Raw genomic sequence first — 21884 nt, forward strand, 5'->3', positions numbered from 1 at the left:
CACCTACCAATAAATGCGTCTCACTAAGGAGAGCAAGGTCAATATTTCTCCTCTTCAATAGCCAAAGGACACTGGCACGCTTGTGTGGGGCGTTAAGCCCTCCTGCGTTCCAAATTAAAATATTCAATTTAGCCATGGTCGAGCTTGTCTAAATGCGTAGAGAACATACCAGTGTAGCTAGACTGCTCGAGGCGCTGATCCAGGCGGGCCCAGACGGTCAATCCCAGTAGTACAGAGGAGGAACAATTACACACATATAAGACAACAGCACATAAAACACATACAAATACCACCCCAGTTACAACCCCCCCACCTTCTACTCTAAACCCTAACCCACCCGTCCTATTATAAGCCCTCCTATACCCACTCTCCAGTCCCCACCCTATGCCCCATCCACTGAGGATGGTCATCTTCCTATCACTTCCCACTAGAGACATGGATCCAATAAGACGCTCCCCACTCCAACCCCCCTCTAGATAAACCCCTGAGTAAACCCCCACTAGTCCAATAAACACAAATAATAATAAAAATAAAATTCAATAAAGATATCGGTCGAAAACCACCTGAGCCTTGGCCCCAACATGAGACAACCATAATGGTAAAAATAGCCATTATTAAATAATAACTCCACATCAACCTGCAACCATCTATTTCCGAATCTGCGCTTCAACGTCGCAATGTTATAGCCCAAATGGGTACAGGAAAATTCAAAACAAACTTAAATTAAAGCATCCCAGCCGATAGTCTAAGGCAGGATCGGGTCACAGGTTAATTGTGCAAAATTGTGTGAACAGATGTCAATTAAACAATGACAATAATAAGAGAGGGAAAAAAGGGGGTATGGTCCAAGTGCACCCCTGTAGCAGTCCCTCTGATCAGGCACAACGGCTGAAATGACATAACCTATGTAAGAAAAGAATTAAACACATTAATTAATCCGGGGATGGTAATATCTGACACAACCTGTTATCATCTATTGTTTCAATAAAGATATCGGTCGAAAACCACCGTGAGCCTAGGCCTTAACATGAGATAACTTATAATGGAAAAAAAAATTAATATAGTCATTATTATATAACAACTCAACATCAACCCTGCAACCATCTATTTCGGAGTCTGCGCATCAACGACGCAATGTTATAGCACAAATGGACAAAGGAAAAATCCAAAACAAAATTAAATTAGAGTATACCAGCCGGTAGTCTAAGGTAGGATCGGGTTCCAGGTAAATTGTGCAAACAAATGCCATTTAACAATGACAATAATAAGAAGGGGAAAAAGGGGTTATGGTCAAAGTGCACATCTGTAACAGTCCCTCTGATCAGGCACAATTAAACACATTCATTAACCCGGGGATGATAATAGGCAATATCTGACAAAACCTGTTATTGTTACAAAGGGTCAGATTAAACCGAATATATATATTTATTACTTGAGATATATTGTATAGTATTTGTATATCGTCTGATATCCCTTGTATATTCTTTGTACATATACACGGAATATCCCTTTACCTAGTACAGGCCAGACCATAATATTCGTTCTCCTATTGGACAGCGACCCCCTAGGCGCCACGGCCATACCCCCAATGTCTAGTTCAAAGTCACCGCTAAGACATGTCTCAACATGCCCAGGTTTGCGCAGTAATACGAGACAGAAATAAGGCTGGTACTCCGAGGAGCCCTAGACGAGAACCGCGTGGATATGTACACTGGATAACCTACACCGACTACACCGAGAATCGTCTACCCCACTACCGTGTGGGATTTACCCTGTGAGGAGCACCGTCAAGCCCGCCTCTAGGACTCTGAGGCTGGCTAGCTTTCATCCATGCGGCAGTGCATACCGGAGAATAGCTGTTGCTTTGTCTACGGATCAAGGGATTATTGCACCGTCTCCTGTACCTGGAGTCTCCTTATTCCTCGTTGATCCAGACTTTTGCTACCGACAAATCCTCTCCCCTGCTGGCTTACAACCGGAGGGAACCCCCCTAGTATCTCCAGCTGACCTACGAGTGTACCTTATATAATTCTTATGCTACAGGTGGTATTAATTATCCCCTTCGTAATATGCTCATGGACTTACGCTCTTGACCTATTCATGCACATTCTTCGCCTTACAAGCGCAACTCTAATTCTTAATAAATGTAAGATAATCTTGGTGCTCTTCTAATAAATATTACAAACAGTACTTTTCTTGTTAAGCCGTGTTATTGTGTGGGTGTTCATCTCATATACATGTGTACTGTATGGCCAGTAGTAATGTACATAACTCAGTAGTGGTTTAATGATACCATACTTATTCAATACAGTCAGGGAATTGTACCCCTCAGTTACAATTGGTCCTTCGAGCCGGAGGGTAATTAGCGTAATATTAATATAATATTAATATTGACATGGCCAGCGATGAACACTCCACAAACGGTTCTCCTAAGCTAGATCGCCCGCAGCGCAGACGGCAGCCACCTCCTTACCTAGAGGACTACGCTGCCAGTCTACTACCTAGCTTTATACAGACGTTAAACGCGGATAGTAAAAGTATGTCAAACCCTACCGACCAGGCGACCCTGCCAGTAGAGACCCTAGTGGGTTCTAACGTAACTGACCAAGCTCACGGGGGGGACCAGGAGGGACATGACATGACTTTACCCCCCGACAACGTCAACGGGATAGACCCCGGAGAGCTCCAGGATAAAGAAAGCGCTCCAGGGACGGAACCCGACCCACTACCAGAAGAGACGCGCACCCAGGAGATGGACCTCCTCGGAGCGCGACAGGAGAACGGATCTCCAACGAGCACTGCCAGAAGCCGATCACCTCCATCAGTGTCTTCCCCCAGCGAGGCGGACAAGATGCTGGCGCAGGCATTTATCGCCACCCTGGCAGCCTCCACTGAACGCGATCGACTCCAAGCACAGACGCTTAGCGAGCGCGAACATTCTTCCATGGAACAAGAGCGCCTCCGAGCGCAACACCAAAGTGAGCGCGAACACTCTACCATGGAAAGAGACCGCCTGCAGGCTCAACAACTGAGTGAGCGCGAACAATCTGCAGACCAAAGAGAACGCTTCCACGCGCAGCTCCAAGCGCAAGCCCTTAGTGAACGCGAACACTCTGCGACCCAGCGAGAGCGCTTCCAGGCGCAGCAAAGGAGTGAAGACGACCGCATACGCCTGGAGACCAGACGCCTCCAGACAGAAGAGAATATTGAAAGAGACCGCGCCGAAGCCCAGCGCGCCGCCGCCGATGCACAGCGTGAAGCCGCCAATGCACAGCGCGACGCAGCCCAAGCCCAGCGCGAAGCAGAGCGCGACCTCGCTCACATCAAGCGCGAAGCCGAGCGCGACCGATTACAAGCGCAGATAATGGAGCAACTGATTGCCAGGGCGACCCCCCCTCCCTCCGCACGGAGCTCCAGGGCCTCGTCAAGACAAGGGTCTAGGGCACCCTCCCCTACCCGATCAAGCGACCCGGAGCCCGGCCAACAGAAAGAGCCTATACACGTCTCCGAACCCCCTCCCCGACCGGTCCATGCGAGACCTAGCAACAGGGAAGAACCGGCCTACGCCGCCGAGAGACTAAATAGACTATTACAGGATCTAGAAGACCTAGCAGAGGAAGAAGAAGAGGAAGAGGAGGAAGGTCAAGCCCACCAGCAGCATCGTACTCCACAGGACCAGGAGGTCCAGTACAGCCCAGACTTTACCCCCGAGGCCCTGCGTTACAGACCCCCGACTCAACTCAAGGGTGAGTTTGACGCACGACCAGCCCCGAGGAACAGCACCTGGGTACCCGGGCCTTGGTACCCACTAGGTACCAGCCCACAACGACAGGGAAGGGGAGACTCGCCTAGGAGGCCTCTCCCCCAACGCTCACCGATGTGCCAGCCATCCATGGCATCGTACCTTGGCACACCGACGTTCCCGGATTTCACACACGAGGACAGAGCACAGTACACAGAGCTACGAATGTGCTTAGAGACAATGATGTCCGATGTCCCCGATGAAACGTACAAGTATGCTATCCTACTCAAGCACCTGAAGGTGCCCAGAGCGCATAATATAGCGCTGGCATATTCCAACTCAAGTACCCCATACACCGCGGCTCTAGTAGCCCTCGACCAACGTTATGGACGCATATGGGACTACGTAATACAAGAGATAAGGAATATTGACCGTCTACCCCCAGCCACAGACAATCGCTCATTGGATGACCTCTCTATCAAGGTACAATCCCTGGTAGGGATGCTGGGGGCACAAAAGGAAAAGGGTAGGCACGAACTGTACGCAAACTCTAATGTTGAAAGAATATTAGAGAAGCTTCCGCCCGCCCGACAAGAGCGCTTCAGGCGGCAAAGAGACCACCGTGATCCCAACGGTCCCGAGCCATCCCTCCTAGACCTAGCCGACTTCCTGGCGAGAGAAGTCAGCAGCCTACGACTGGATACGTTCGTGCGGAGAGAGGGACCTAGGAGATAACGATAACCGCAGGCTGGTGACCGTCATGCACCAAGCCGAATCAGTACCGCAGCACCCCCTCGACGAAAGAGAAGTGGAAGATTGTATGCCAGTACTGCGAGAAAGAACACTGGCTGTCACACTGTGACACGTTCAAGAAGATGACCGCCGACGAGGTGAGTCAATGGATAAAGTCCAACCGCCGCTGTTACCGCTGTGCGCGCAGTCACATGGCAGCCGAGTGCCGCTTAAAGAAGAGGTGTAGTCGGTGTGATGACAGTAACAAAACCTGCACCCTCAAGCAGCACCAAAGCAAGCGTTATGTACATTGACCCCGCCAGCAGCGGGGGCGCCCGGGTGCTCTTGAAGGTGGTCCACGTAACATTGAGCTACGAGGACAAGGTCATGGACACCTACGCCGTCCTTGACGACGGGTCAGAAAAGACCCTCCTCCTCGCATACGCTGCAGCCCAGCTAGGGCTGCGGGGGAGCGAAGAAACGATGACGATTCGGACTATAAGAAGAGACCTGAAGACGATCAAGGGTGAGAACGTCTCCTTCACTATCGCAGCAAGCGGGCAGCCAGAGAGACGGTATAGGATCACTAACGCTTTCACCAGCCAAGACATAGGCCTGTCGCGGTACACCTACCCCATCGCCAAGCTGATGGAAAAATACGTGCACCTGCGTCAACTACCTATACCGCTCATAGACAGCGCCACCCCGACCCTGCTCATAGGATCCGACCACGCACACCTCATCGTCCCGATGGACCGGGTCCACACTGGGCCCAGAGGCTGTCCAGCAGCAGTCGAGACCCGCCTAGGATGGACACTACAAGGCCCCCTCTCCAGGTCTCCCAACCGAACAGCAGCCACTCGCTGCCTCCACTCCAGAGTGACAGAAGAAGACACCGCCCTCTTACAGCACGTCGAGAGGCTATGGACACTAGAGACAATGCCCTTTAAGAACGAAAAGAAACACATTCGTTCCAAGGAAGACATTTACGCCATAGCCCTCCTCGAGCAGGGGACAAAGAGAGTCAAAGTCAACGGAGTGATGAGATACGCAACTCCACTCCTGAGGCGAGAGGGTATGCCTACCTTCCACGCCCCAAAGGAAGCGACGGAGCGGTATCGACTGAACACAGAGCGGCGCCTAGCCAGAGACCCCGCTCAAGCTACTGTGTACCGCGCTGAGATTGACAAGCTAATCACAGCGGGACACATAAAGAGAATTGACATTAAAGAGGCCGATCAGACGACCGAATCATGGTACGTGCCCCACCACAAGGTCCACCACAACGGCAAGGATCGTATTGTGTTTAACTGCAGCTACCAGATCGGATCCCAAAATCTGAATAAAGAGCTCTTGCCCGGCCCAACACTCGGCCCCTCTCTACTAGGCGTGTTGCTACGTTTCCGCCAGAACAAGGTGGCCATCAGCGGCGACATCAAAGGGCTGTTCCTGCAGGTGCGACTAGTGGAAGAGGACAAGCCCCTGCTGCGGTTCTTATGGAGAGAGAGGGTCGGGGATGAGCAACCATCCATCTATCAATGGGAAGTCCTCCCTTTCGGAACCACATGCAGCCCATGCTGTGCTACGTTCGCACTGCAAAAACATGTCGCAGAGGACCCAGCAGCTGATGAGGAGGTCCGACAAAGTGTAGAAAAGAGTTTCTACGTGGACAACTGTCTGCAAAGCGTCTCGACGCCAGAAGAGGCCGAGGCCCTCCTACTCAAGCTCCGCGCCTCCCTGATCAAAGGCGGCTTTGATCTCCGGCAGTGGGCCAGCAGTGACCCTCAAGTATTGCGCAGCCTCTCCCCAGAGGACAAGGCAGCAAGCAGCGAGACCTGGATGGCGACCATCCCAGGTGAAGCCCAAGAAATGACATTGGGACTGGTCTGGCGTTTCAAAACACACACCCCTGACCAAGGAGCAGGGAAGGTCGATTTCACTACCGACCACAAGACGGAGTGTATACAGAACACTCGCCAGACAATATGACCCGTTGGGATGTATTCTACCTTACACCACCAGGGCAAAGATGATTGTACGAGCGCTATGGGACAAGGACCAGGGCTGGGACGACCCCATACCCGACCACCTTGCCTCCACATGGAGAGAGTGGGAGACAGAACTCAGCTCGCTCCCAGGTGTCAACATACGCCGCAGCTACTTCCCACCCACAGTGCGGCTGGAGACGTGTCAGATGGACCTGCACGTCTTCAGCGACGCCTCCGAAGTAGCCTACGGTTCGGTGGCCTACTTGCGGGCCCGAGAGGAGGGAGGAGAAATACATACTGCCTTCATCCTGGCTCGCTCAAGAATAGCCCCCCGCAAGCAACAATCGATCCCGCGTCTAGAGCTCTGTGCAGCCCTAGTAGGAGCGCAACTCGCCACGTTAATCCAACGTGAACTCACCATCCCGGTGAAAAGAACAATCCTGTGGTCAGACTCCATGACCGTACTCACATGGATCCAGTCCGATTCGTGTAGATACAAGGTCTTCGTGGGAGTCAGAATCACAGAGATCCAAGATTTAACAGAAGCAGCATGCTGGAGGTATGTGGACACAAAACAGAACCCAGCAGACGTCATCACACGGGGAATGTCCCTGGATGACCTCACACGTCACAATCTCTATAGTGACGGTCCCGAGTTCCTCAAGCTCCCGGAAGAAGAGTGGCCTACACCCACCCCACGGGAGGCTAGTAAAGAGGAGGCAGAGATGAAGAAATCTATGTTCTGTGGGTTGACACACACACCAGTCCCCACAGATCCCAACATAGACGACTGCCCCACCCTTGAGAGTGCGCAGTTAAAGACATTCCTGTGGCACCACCCTGAGGTTCCCTCCACTACTGACATTAATGCAGCTAACTACGAAGAAGCAGAACTCCTTCTGCTACAGCGAGCCCAAAGAGACTCGTTCCCCGACGAGCTAGACTGTCTGCAGGGATCAAAGCCAGCCCCGTCAGACAGCAGACGCCCATAATCTCATCAGAGTGGGTGGTCGTCTGAGAAGGGCCCCAGACTTAACGGATGACGTCAAGTTCCCGATAGTCTTAAACAGCCGACACAAGGTCACAGAGCTCATCATAAAGAAATACGACGAGGACGTGCACCACGCCGGGGCAGAGAGAGTCTTCGCGGAGATCAGACGTCGCTATCAGTGCATGTGAGCGGATCGGAGCGTGAGCGGATCGGAGCGTGAGCGGCGCGGGGCGCGGAGCGGCCGGTTTTGACGTGAGCGAGGAGTGGGTTTTAAAATGAGTCGGCGCGACGTCCGGAGCGAGAGTTCTCCTCCGCTCCAATCCACTCCAGGCCGCTCACAGTGGTTTAACACTGATGTAATATATACATGCAGTACAATGCCAAAGCAACAGATGGCGATGTACAAACATGAAGGCCATTTTCAACCAATGAGAAGGGTGAACTAGTGTGATAGGCTAGCCTGTTCAGGCTTTGTCACTGTAGAGACGCCCACACTCACTCGCTCCAGTTAGAAAAAGTATCGACGCCATTGTTGTTGACGTTAGCTTACATGCTAACGTTAATGGCAGCGACCATAGCATTGTGGCTCGGCTAGCCTATCATCGCTTAATAGAACTAGTGAATGGATAAACAACGTTATTTAACATTGCAGAATGGCTACAATTACAATGCGGCTCAATACAAACAATTGTTAAGGGGCCCAGGGGGTGTAGACTGTTGTAGTTTGAGCTAATTTACACCATGCTCCAAACAAAAACAAAAAACTGCTGAGCGATCTGGCGCGGGGAGTGGGGAGCGCTCGATTCAAGGTGAGCGGGGAGCGAGCGGAGAGCGACTTGGGGGCGGGGTCAACATGAGCGATTAGCGGAGCGGACCAAGCTTTAAAGAGCGAAGAGCGGATTTCTCGGCCGCGCCGATCCGCTCACGTGGCCTGGTCGCTATTGGATACTGCAAGGAAGAGAAGCAGGACGACGCTTCAAGCGGACCTGTCTAGACTGTCGCAAGTGGCGAGCACAGCCCAGTATACTCCGGATGGCTGACCTACCCCCCTGTCGCCTCCGACTCGGCGACAAGCCCTTTCACTCCACCGGTATGGACTGTTTCGGCCCGCTGTATGTGAAGAAAGGAAGAGGGACGGAGAAGCGGTGGGGTATTGTATTCAAATGCATGACCACCCGAGCGATACACATAGAACTCCTTCCAACCATGAGTACGGACTCATTCCGTATGGCCTTCCGGAGATTCACAGCGCGGAAAGGAAAACCGTCTATATTATTGTCTGATCACGGGACAAACTTCAAAGGCGGAGAAAGAGAGCTGAGAGAGAGCTTCCAAGCTATGGGCCCAGAACTTAAGACCCACCTCGCTCCCTCTCAGATTGATTTCCAGTTTAACCCCCCGAATGCACCTCACTTCGGGGGAACTTGGGAACGAGAAGTACGTTCAATAAAGACAGCCCTGTACGCCGTGCTTGGGGCCCAGACCGTGGCGGAAGAAGTCCTCACGACAGTCCTCACGGAGATCGAGGGAGTATTGAACTCAAAGCCCCTCGGTTACGTCTCAAGTGATGTAGCAGATGTCGATCCAGTCACCCCCAACACTCTCTTGATGGGGCGGCTGGACCCCGCGCTCCCACAGACAGTGTACAGACCTGAGGAAGCGAACGGCCGAAGAATGTGGAGGTACAGTCAAGTATTGGCTGACAAGTTTTGGAACAGTTTCCTCCTCCACTATCTACCGTCTCTACAGACCCGCCAGAAATGGGTAAAAGAAAGAGACAATTTGACGGAGGGCACAGTCGTCATGATTATCGACCAGTCACTACCCCGAGCTATGTGGCCGGCCGGCCGCGTAAGCAAAGTGATCACTGGTGCCGACGGAAAGGTCAGAGCGGCAGAAGTGCTCGTCCAGGGGCGGACATACACCCGACCCGTGGCGAGGCTGATAGAGTTGCCAAGGCTCCCCGACTCTCTTAATGACGACCATGACCCCCTGACTTTGTGAATTGCCCTACTCCTCACAACGGACATTGAGTAGTGGACAGTGCGGTTAATCTGTCTCTGCTTATCTAATTAGGTGCGGACTAATTAGGAGGCGGCTGTTACAAAGGGTCAGATTAAACCGAATATATATATTTATTACTTGAGATATATTGTATAGTATTTGTATATCGTCTGATATCCCTTGTATATTCTTTGTACATATACACGGAATATCCCTTTACCTAGTACAGGCCAGACCATAATATTCGTTCTCCTATTGGACAGCGACCCCCTAGGCGCCACGGCCATACCCCCAATGTCTAGTTCAAAGTCACCGCTAAGACATGTCTCAACATGCCCAGGTTTGCGCAGTAATACGAGACAGAAATAAGGCTGGTACTAGATTATTCACCTTACGTATAAATACGTCGCAGGTGGATACAGCAGCACTTAGTCTAAAAGTCTGTTACCCCAATAAGTTGAAGCCTTCACCACGATACAACGTGCTGTGAAGTGGGCCCGTTTTGCCCCGAAATAGAGCCTTGAGACCGCGTGCGAATTGATAGCTGAAGTGTCAGAGTTTAACGCTGTATCGTCGAGAGAGAGAGAGAGAGAGAGGGAGGGGGGGGGAGAGAGAGTGTAAGAGGGGGAGAGAGAGAGAGTGAGTGAGTGAGTGAGTGAGAGAGAGGGAGAAATATATGGGGGTTGAGAGATTGTTAAGTAAGAGAGCGATGGAGAAATATATGGGGGTTGAGAGATTATTAAGTAAGAGAGCGATGGAGAAAGATAGGGGAAGAGAGAGAGTGAAGTAGAGAGAGATGGAGAAAGATAAGGGAAGAGAGAGAGTGAAGTAGAGAGAGATGGAGAAAGATAAGGGAAGAGAGAGAGTGAAGTAGAGAGAGATGGAGAAAGATAAGGGAAGAGAGAGAGTGAAGTAGAGAGATGGAGAAAGATAAGGGAAGAGAGAGAGTGAAGTAGAGAGAGATGGAGAAAGATAGGGGAGAGAGAGTGAAGTAGAGAGATGGAGAAAGATAGGGGAAGAGAGAGAGTGAAGTAGAGAGAGATGGAGAAAAGAGAGAGAGTTGAACATTGTACATATGTCTATACTGAACACTGGGACCTCTATTTTTACTTCTTTTTACATGCTACTTTATTTTATTTCATACCTATCTTGTCTAGCACAGTCTCTGGAGCGTAACAGTAAGAAGCATTTTGTATAAAAGTATTCTGTACTTCTGTATGACAACTATTAAAGAAACTTGAAACTGTTTTGAAACCACTGTTGTGAAACAAATTACATTGAAAAAATGTAAGTGATGTGTACTTTTTCCCCTTCTCAAAATAAAGAACCAAGTAAACACAAGTTGTCTGATTATTTTAAGTTTGCTTTTGTGTTTGTGTGTAAAACAATTTCTTTAATTGAATTAACTTAAACTAAAAGTAAATACAAACTAAATTAACAATGTAACTTACATTGTTAATTTAGTTTGTATTTACTTTTCTAGTTTAAGTTGATTCAATTAAAGAAATTGTATCAATACATTTAAAACATTGTTTGTTTTTCAACCATATCTGTTGACAATATAGGCAACATCCTGCTACCTTTTTCAGCTTCTCTATTTCAAGGCAAAAAAAAAAAAAAAAAAATCTGTGCCAAAAAAAACTGTGCATGCGCGCGCATGCGCGTGCACATGCGCGCGTGCACGCGCGTGGAGCGTTTGACCTACTGTCAATTTGCCAGGCATGCGTTGTTCATGGGACGGGGTAGCACGGTGTGCAAGCTCACTCGCTATTTGCATATCAATAGCGCCGGTCGTCAGGTGTGTTAAATACGTTCTCAGACACATTCACACCTAACTTGTTGTGAAGACGTGTTACATTCCATTCGTAGAGGCAATTAGGCACTGTCTTTAGTCTGTGCCCAAGCGAGGGGACATTAAATGCGCATTCGCGGGAGCGCGCGCACGCGCCGGGAGCGCGCGTGCACGTGGTGCGTGTCACCCCAGATGATTTCAATAACGCACCACTGCAATTTGCCACTGCACCACTGGAGATAGGGACACCATTGTCATCCAAGTTGGTAATGGTGGAAATGGTAACAACAGATGAGGTACTCAATAAACTGAGCGCCCTCCAACCTAACAAGGCCACTGGCCATGACAACATCCCCTCCAAATTCCTCAGAGACTCAGCAGCCGCCATCACCCCAATCATCACACACATAATAAACCTCTCCATAAAACAGGGACACGTCCCCAAGGACTTCAAAATTGCGAGGGTGACCCCTCTGCACAAAAAGGGCAGCAAATTAGACCCAGGCAACTACCGCCCTGTTTCTATTCTCACCTCCATCTCGAAAGTCATGGAAAAAATTGTCTACGAACAGGTCGAAAAGTACCTAGCGGAAAAAAATCTAATCTACGAATTCCAATCTGGCTTCAGAACATCCCACTCCACTGACACATGCCTTCTCTATTTGAATGACCACATCAAACAAGAGGTGGACGCAGGCAAATACTGCGGCATGGTCATGCTGGACCTACAAAAGGCCTTTGACACGGTCAATCACTCCATTCTGATTGACAAGCTAAAAGCAATTGGTTTTGATAGTCTATCAGTGAGCTGGATGCAATCCTACCTTGAGGGGAGGGAACAGATGGTGGAGGTAAACGGTACCCTATCCCCCCCCCTCACAGTGAGCTGTGGTGTTCCACAAGGAAGCATACTAGGACCGCTACTGTTCCTAATTTATGCAAATGACATGTCGTCAGCTTGTGACTGCAACTTGTTCCTGTTTGCGGACGACTCAGCCCTGCTGGTCTCTGACAAGAACAAGTTACAGGTTGAAAAAACCCTCAGCTCGGAACTAGGCAGAATCTGCATATGGCTCGCTGATAACAAACTATCATTACACATGGGCAAAACAGAGTCCATTCTCTTCGGTTCAAATAACAAACTCAGCAAGACCGACGGCTTCTCAGTTACAGTGGGTGACAATATTGTCACAAGGAAAGATGAAATTACCTACCTGGGTTCCATCCTAGAGGCTAATCTCTCCTGTGACAAAATGGCATCCAATGTAATAAAAAAAGTCAACCAACGAACTCGATTCTTGTACCGGATCTCCTCTCTGGTAAACAAGAATACCCTGAAGACTCTGGCAGGAGCACTCATTCAGGGGTACTACGACTATGCTTGCACCTCATGGTACCAAAGCACCTCAAAGGCGCTAAAAACAAAATTACAAACATCTCAAAACAAACTGGTCAGACTACTGCTTGACCTTACTCCTAGAACCCACCTCACCCCTGCCCACTTTGACAACCTAGGATGGCTTAGAGTAGACGACAGAGTACAGCAACTTGCAATGGGCCTGGTCTACAAGATACACTACACGACCAAGGTACCCATGTACATGTCAAAATACTTCCCAAAGGTCAGTGAATACCACGATCACAACACCAGAGGGAGCTCCACAAATCATGTTAAACCCAGATTCGGCTCAAATAAGGGACTAAACACGTTTCGCAATTATGCCACATCAATGTGGAACGCCCTACCCAAAGCTGTAAAGGAATGTGGATCACTACCCACTTTCAAAACCTCTCTCAAGGGACACCTACGGGAGACTGCAATTCAACACTGGCCCCTGTAAATATCCTAACCCAACCCCCTCCAATGTACAGTTATTTACCTAGTATGGTTTTGTCAATAGTCCAATGTACAATTTTGTTTGTTTGTACAGTGTCTCCCCCCCCCCCTCAATGTACAGTTTTACTTGTTTATACAGTGTGCCCCCCCCCCCCCAACCACCTCCAATGTAAATTACCCAGTATGGTTGTCAATATCCCAATGTACCCAACCCCCCACCCGACCTCCTCCAATGTACAGTTTCTACGTCAAATGTATATACTCCCTTTTCTTGACTCCTTCTGTATCACAAACAGTACTGTATTTGCAAATCTGGTATGTCATAAATGTATAGATGTAGCAGTACTGACTATCTGTATGTCATGTATGTCATATATGTCCTGATGAATTGAAAATGGGGGACCCTGATGTAAACAAGACGAAAGTCTTTCTCTGGTCTGCATCCCCTTAACAATTGTGTGTATTGAGCTGTACTGTATTGTACCCATTCTGCAATCTGTTAATAAAGTTTTCAATCAATCAATCAATCAATCAGTTGGGTTCCAACCCCACGGTTAGAAAAGCCTGAATTACAGTGGGTACAGTTTATTTCATCATTATACCACTGGGTGGCAGCACATTATAAAGTAATCAGTTGACCACTGGAAAAGTATAATGCAGGTGTGTGTTCCATTCCAAAGGGGTAATCCCTGAGCACTAACCCCAGCTAAGGTAGTTGTTCAGGTAATTGGTGCCAAGGGCACTCCACTGTGAGAGTCAGACTGGATCTAATTCACACTGTTTTGTCACATCAGCCCCAAATATGACTCACAATGCAATACGTGTGTCATGTCTTTTATCTTATTTGTTCAAGTAAAGATGGTGATGCTTTCATGTTCAATATCTTTGGTGTGGTTTTGCCAAAAACATTATAGGCCTACTGCTGATAGTCTAATAGTCTACTCCACACACATGAGACTATCGACTGTTTCTTTGGGTAAAAATAAATAAAAGCAACCTACTGTGAGAATAGTTTAATTTGCCTGGGTCTCAAGACAAGTATTCAATTTGGGTCCCACCCGGGTTGAAAAGTAAAATAACCCCTGAACTACCACAGCATCTCCTCCCCATCTTTCTCCTCCTCCTCCTCCTCCTCCTCCTCCTCCTCCTCCTCCTCCTCCTCCTCCTCAGGAGGCTGGTTCTGATGATGTCATTGTGAGATAGGGTAGCGCCATTTTGAACGGGGATGTGTGTGTGCGGAGGAGTGGGGAAGACTTGACTTGTCGGTTTAAGAAGTAACGCTAGCTGGCCACACAGAGGGAGGAGGCTGACAGAAAAGTGAGCCGCTGACCCGAAACATCCTGGGTGTAGCAGTCTGGCACCAGATATACGGCCAACAGGAGTCCGGATCCTTAGAACCAGACTGTGGGAAACCAGATCGTGACTGGTAGACCAGACCAGCCCCTCTGTCGCCATGGCAGGTACTTGGGCTATAAGCTAATACACGCCTGGCTGACAGATCTCACATCCTGTGTCTGCGAACTGGGTTTGCAGCTATATTTCCGATTAATTAATCTGTCCCGACAGGGTTCTTCTATCTAGCCAGGTTAAACGCTACCGTTAGTATTGCGCTTAGCTGAGTTGTTGGTAAGAAATAAGTTAGTAACGTGGTTAAACGTTAGCTCGCTATCTTAGCCTAGGTAGCCATCCCCATTGCTAGCTGTGCCCGGCCTGCTAACGCTAGCTACCGTCTACCCGCCCGTCTAGCGGGCTAACTAAACCCGTCTAGCCAGCCAGCTAATGTTAGCTCATCAAAACACCGGTGTCAGCTGTTCATAACGTTAGCTTGTTTCATAGGCGCATGCATGGCACTTACAGAGCAACAACTTGTCGTATTAAATGTACTTAAGTCGTTGAGAGCGGACGTTAACCCCAGCCAGATACGTTTCAGAGCTAACGTTAATAGCCACCGATAGTTAGCCAAAACTTTGACATTGCACATGCTAGTTGTTCAGCCAGGCCCTGCATATGGCCCAGTAATGTTATATCCACTACGGTGGCTAGCTTCAATCGGCTAACGTTAATATTACATTTCATCCTGTCAGCGGACTCACTAACTCTAACTTATCTTAATATAGGAGACTTCCAACTTGAGTCACATGTCTCACAATAGACCAACAGTTAGGCCTGTACCAACACGGCAAATAGAAGCCAGCTAACGTTCTAGCATGTCATGGTCGGAGGCTGCAGGGTGGAGAGAGAGGCTGCCTTGGTCAGAATGATGCTACTAGTCTAGTCTGTTGGATAATGCAACAGTAGCGTCGTAATAAGAACACGACGGAAAGGCAAACTGGATTGTGTAGGCCTGTCTGATATTATTGTGGATGGCAATTACAAAACAAATCAATGTATGCTAAACTGGTACTGACACAGAGCTAATGTTGTTTTGATACTGTATGCAAAACGTTGCTCTTCACATGAATATAACAGGACTGAAATGTCAGGTTTTGGTGATGAAGTCATTCATGCAGTCATTGCAATAAGTGACCTGCTATAATGCATGTTTTCTGTAAAGTAGACTATGATGTATGCCCTCTGTCATAGAAATGTTTACATCTTGCCTTCATTCGTCTCTACCACAGTGTATGGGATTTAGAATTTTCATATTCAGAAAAGCCTTGGTACCGGCTGTAAACTGTATATGATAATAGATTGCCATATTCTGATCAGTGAAGTATAAATACGTTTGTGAAACGATACTTAATAATTCAGTGTTTCTCCCAGGTTTGCAGGTTATGTTGGCCGGCTGGGCTGAGTTGTGGAAGTAACTGTCATGCATGCAAGACAAGAAACAATGTTAATGTAATTGTATTGACATGAAAATAAAGTCTATGAGGAACTCTGAGTACTAGGCTAATGAAGGGAATTTGTAAAGCTGCTGTGACGTCATGTGGGTTTCTCCAAGAGTCCACAGTGCAACGCGTTCAAAGCATTGTTCCTCCCTGGTCAGAGATAGCTGGCTGTAATGTGGATGCCTTCTAGCAATTACAGTCCTGTCTTTGGCAACACTTAACCTCATTACTGCACCGGTAACCAACTAATGTTGTCTAGCAACACCCAGCGATGTGGCAGTCCTTACATCAACATTTTCTTTGTTAGTGGCTTTTAGGCACTCAAGACGAGATTAGTATGTTACCTCTGGTTTCTTAAATATGAGTGGTCAATGCTCAATGAAATACGCTAGTGAGTGTTGTCAATGTTTTTTTTTTTATCCACTTTTTCTTCCATTTTTCTATATTTTCTCCCATCCCAATTTCGTATCATCCAATTCAACCCTCCCCTGTCACGAACGCTGTTTCTTGCCTCCCACAAGCCGGCTGCAATGTGGACTAAGTCATACATAGTCAAGTCAAGAGTTTTATTTGTCACGGCATACAAGTATACAATGAAATGCGGGTGGTCTTGCCCGCAACAATGTGCATTACAGTGGTACAACATATATAGAATCTAATAAAAAAAAAAAACATTGTGCAATAAACAGGTTACAGGTAACATGGTGTGACATCTCGGTATCTGTACATGGTTATTTACAGAGCATATAGGACATGCTAGGTAGCTTTAGTAGTGCAATACACTGTTCCTGTTGTTATACTAATTTAAAGTGGCCTTTCCTTTTGGCCATAAGTGTGCGTGTGTGCGGCATGAGTGTGTGCCCGCTCCTGTTAAAGTGGCTGCTAGTGTGTGAGCGTGCACAGCGTGTGGATAGTGGATAGTGTGTGGATAGTTCAGTGTTCTGTGGCACTCAATGTTCATTGTTCAAGGCTCTGATGGCCTGGGGGAAGAAGCTGAGCCTAAGCCTCTCTGTCCTAGTAGCTGGGGTTCGCAGGCGTCTGCCTGACCTCAGCAGTTGGAACAGGCTGTTATTGGGGTGGTGGGGGTCTTTCATTATCCTGCAGGCTCTGGATTTGCACCTCTTGTTGTATAGAACCTGCAGGGGAGGTAGCGCAATACCCGTGGTACGCTCGGCTGAGCGCACCACTCTCTGTAGGGCCTTCTTGTCCTGTGCCGTGCTGTTTCCATACCAGGCAGTGATGTTTCCGGTCAAGATGCTCTCTACAGCTCCTGAGTAGAAGGACTGGAGTATCTTCCCCGATACTCTGAACTTCCTTAACTGTCTCAGGTGGTAGAGGCGCTGTTTCGCCTTCTTTACTACTGTGTCTATGTGTGTTGACCATGTCAGATCCTCTGAGATGTGGACCCCCAGGTACTTAAAGCTGCTCACCCTGTCCACGGTAGCCCCGTTAATCATCAGTGGTGTGTGTGTCTCCTGCTGTCCTCTCCTATAATCCACGAATCGTCAGCTCCTTGGTTTTACCAATGTTCAGGAGCAGGCTGTTGTCCTGGCACCAGCGTTCCAGTACCTCAACCTCCTCCCGGTAGGCCTTCTCGTCGTTGTCCGAGATCAGCCCCACCACCACTGTGTCGTCTGCGAACTTCACTATGGAGTTGGAGCTGAACTTGGCCACACAATCCAGGGCTGTACAGTGCGACGAGCTCGTCGCAAATTGCCCCTTTAATTGGCCGTTGCTATTGGTAAATAATATTTGGGGGCGGGCTTGCGAGTAGGGATTTCAAGCCTTGCATTCGCATTTCACTCCTAAATTATCCAAGCCGTGTGATGACGCCACTCACGCGAGCTGAGCACTCAGGTATGAGAGTGGGGAAAATCGATTGAGCACTCTGATAGACTGGCTGACTGTCTGATTTAGCTATGCCTATGAAGAAAAGTAAAGTTAGTATTGCTTCATATTTTCGACGCGTTCCACCTCCTAGTGAGCCGTCGAATGAAAATGTGACCGTCGAGAACATTGAGCCAGCAGTGGCAGTAGCCACCACCGCAGACCTGCCTTTGTACTAGGGTTGGATGCAGTTCCCTGTTGGTCAGTCTGTCTGTTATTCCATCTTCTTCTGCTCTGTTTAACGTTATACACTTCAAATAGTGCAGCATGTTTGAGAGTGCTCCCTTGACTGAGAGGATGGCTAGAGGATGGCCGGAACCACGAGAACTTTTATTAAACATTCTATTAAACATTCTGATATTTCCGCGGGTCTCGTGCAGTGGTCTCGTGCCACTGTCAACTAAAGCGAGCACTCGGAAGACACGCACAGCACTGACAGTCGGCGCAGTTGACATTTTCCAAGTGGGGGAAAATAAATCCTCTTCGTCCCGACTGTGTCCCGGCCCCGTGGAGGATTTTTCTTCATCCCAAATACATATTTTATTTCCCCCGGGACGACGGGACAGTGTTAGTCTCAAGCCCTGTCGTCGTATACCATTATCGATCCCCAGGTACTGGTTCAAATGTGAACGGTACCCAACCCTAACTGTTCAAAACGAAACGTCCCATTAAACTAAATAGTTCAGATAGCTCCTGATATCAATGTCTTATAACACTGAGTCGATGCGTATTCGAGCTGAGGGCACGCTGAATATAGTCAATAGGGTCCAGCTGCAGCGCCGGAGAATCCTGGCCGTAGCTGGAGGCTACAGTATAGGGTCCAGCTGCAGCTCCGGAGAATCCTGGCCATAGCTGGAGGCTACTCGAGTACACACAGACAGTGGAGATGGTTGCATATAGCGAGCATTTTGACTTGTTGCGTGGTGGCGATGTCTCGCAGATAATACAACTACAAGTATGATTATATAATATATATATTTTATTAAAAAAAAATTATATAAATTTTTTTTGATTTTTTTTAAAATCAAAAACAATCGATATAAATAATGGTAAAATTGTTATTTAAAAATTTGCCCCTAAAAATGTTTTTTTGCCCCAAGTGTGCCCCTAGTGAAAAAGCTTAGCGTACAGCCCTGCAATTGTGTAGAGTGAGTACAGCAGGGGGCTTAGAACACAGCCCTGGGGGGACCCGATGCTCAGGGTGATGGTGTTGGAGGTCTGACCCCCCACCCTGACCGCCTGGGGTCTTTCACTCAAAGTCCAGTACCCAGGCGCTCAGGGCGGAGCTCAGACCCAGCTCGATCAGCTTGTCCACCAGTCTGGTGGGGACTATGGTGTTGAACGCTGAGCTGTAGTCAATGAACAACAGTCTCACATAGCCCCCCTTCTGACGGTCAAGGTGGGAGAGGGTGCTGTGCAGTACCTGGGAGACCGCGTCGTCAGTGGACCTGTTTGTCCTGTATGCAAATTGCATAGGGTCCATATCACTGGGGAGGGAGGCACAAATGTGGTCCTTGACCAGCCTCTCGAAACATTTCATGACCACAGAGGTGAGTGCCACCGGTCTGTAGTCATTTGGACATGTTGGGGAGGTTTTCTTCGGTACAGGGATGATGGTAGACATCTTGAAGCAGGCAGGGACCACCGACTCCGCCAGGGATCGATTAAATATGGCGGTGAACACCGGGGCAAGCTGGTTGGCACAGGACTTAGTATGTGTCCTGTTATACCATCTGGGCCAGCAGCCTTCCTGGTGTTCACCTGCATAAATGCTCTTCTCACACTGTGTACTAGGGGTGGACGGTATAAACGGTATACGGTATAAACGGTATGAATTTGCTCTACGGTATGGATTTTGACTATACCGTCTAAACCGGTAGTGCAGCTCTAAAATACCAATGACGTCATGTAACCACAACGCGACTATTTCACTCACATTTGCCCCTAAAAATAGATAGAATTAGTCATAGATAATAGATATGTGCGAACTGGAAAAAGTTATTTAGGAGGGTTCGCGCAGTGGGCGTGCCAGCCCCTACCGCACGCATGTAAACACGGATCTAGTAGTCTAGTGGGACGGGACACAGGAGCTCAGCTGTCGGCGGCGTCTCCCTGAGCTAACGTTAGCTTAGCTACCGTTACAAAATGACCCAGTCAACTATTCACTTTTAGTTTAATACATGATGAGGTATTGTCTAACCGAACGGTATCTAGTCGGCCAGCTACCGATAGCTCCTGACATCAACAAATGCTCCACAAAGTCTAGTAGAGAGAGACGTGTGTGTGCTACCTGTTAGCCGTTAGCTCACGTTAACGCAAGTTAGTTCACCGTTCAAAACGAAATGTCCCATTGAACTAAATAATTCACTGAGGCGTTGTATTAACGTTATATATCCGGCTTAGCCGGATAGCTCCTGATATCAATGTCTTATAACACTGATTCGATGCGTATTCGAGCTGAGGGCTTGCTAACGTTATAATAGGGTCCAGGTGCAGCGCCGGAGAATCCTGGCCGTAGCTCTGCTCGAGGCTACTCGAGTATAGGTCCAGGTGCAGCTCCGGGGAATCCTGGCCGTAGCTGGAGGCTACTAGAGTACACACAGACAGTGGAGCTTGTTGCGTGGTGGCGATGTCTCGCAGATAATACAAGTACAAGTCTAATTATATAATATATATATTTTATAAAAAAAAAAATATATATATATAAAATAAAAATTTTTTTTTATCAAAAACGATGATACCGTGATATATACCGTTACCGTCTATGCTTCAAATTATACCGTGATATAAATTTTAGACCATACCGTCCACCCCTACTGTGTACCGTCAATGAGAGCGTCCCCGCCCCCCCGCGGATGCCCCCCTCCCCTCCACAACAGCCGGCGCACCAGTGACGTCACTAGCCGTTGGGCTAGCAGTGCCACTGTTTGCACCAAACCGCGCGTAGAAGGTGTTGAGCTTGTCCGCAAGGGAGGCGTCGTCGCTCCCCATTGAGGGGGCGCTGACTTTGTAGTCGGTTATAGCCCTCAGTCCCTGCCATAAGCCTCTTGTGTCTTTCTGTGCCATTTGTGCCTCCATCTTGTCGGCATACGTCCTCTTAGCAAGTTTAACAGCCTTGCGCATAGTGTAGACTGTTGTCTTGTACTCGTCCATGTTTCCTGACTCTCTGCCCCGGTTATAAGCAGTGGTGCGAGAGTTCAGGGCTGCTCTGATAGTACTGTCCACCCATGGTTTCTGGTTTGGGAACACTCTCGCCTTCTTTGTGGAGACAATACTATCAGCCAGCGTTGTTATGAATGACACCACAGCGTCTGTGAACTCGCTGACGTCACTGGTGCTCCTCTCGAACATTCCCCAGTCGGCGACGTCTAGTGCGTCCTGAAGCGTGGCCTCTGATTGGTCGTCCCATTTTTTTTACCTCACGTGACACGACGGCGTCACGTGATCTCTGCCTGTACGCAGGGACCAACAAGATGGCGGCATGATCCGACGTGTTCGTTGCTCCCGCTAATGGTGGGGCCGGTACAGCCTTGTATCCGGCTCTGAACGGGGTGTAACAGTGGTCGAGTGTATTTCCTCCCCTTGTGGAGCAGACGATGTGCTGGAAGAAAGACGACATGACTTTCTTCAGATTCGCCTGATTGAAATCCCCGGCTACAATCATGGCGGCGTCTGGATGCTTGATTTGGTGTGTGTTTAGATGGCAGTGTAGTTCCGCTAGCGCCCTGCCGACGTTCGCCTGGGGTGGAATGTACACTGCAGTCATGATCACTGCAGTGAACTCGCGTGGAAGATGGAACGGGTAGAGCTGCTGCGGTATCGGTATTACCGCGGTATCGCTGTTACATCATGCCCACCGCAGCGTTGGGCTGAATACCGGCATCACCGCTGTTTTTTATTATATTATTATTATTATTACGCTCTCGTTGGGCTTGCGGCTCTGCAGATATACCCTACTTCTCTGTCGAGATTCCAAGCGACCCTATTGGGTACCAGAAAAGTCACATGAAACACTGCAGACCACAGATTGGTCAGAAGAGATACGCGAAGTGCTTTTACTTCCTGAATCTCAGCCATGAG

General features: G+C 48.7%; 1 protein-coding gene across 1 annotated transcript in view; it reads left to right on the top strand.

Annotated features, from left to right (window-relative positions):
* Positions 1–14301: 14301 nt before the first annotated feature.
* The window catches only part of LOC311237504 (serine/threonine-protein phosphatase 2A 55 kDa regulatory subunit B alpha isoform), a 118123-nt gene continuing 110540 nt past the window's right edge, over positions 14302–21884 (top strand). Inside the window, exon 1 of the mRNA XM_084325428.1 lies at positions 14302–14546. Within this exon, the coding sequence (XP_084181554.1) occupies positions 14540–14546 (7 nt within the window). The 5' untranslated portion in view covers positions 14302–14539. The remainder of the gene's footprint in view (positions 14547–21884) is intronic.

Source organism: Notolepis coatsorum (genome assembly GCF_963971535.1).
Source record: "Notolepis coatsorum genome assembly, chromosome: 11".
Lineage (NCBI taxonomy): Eukaryota > Metazoa > Chordata > Actinopteri > Aulopiformes > Paralepididae > Notolepis > Notolepis coatsorum.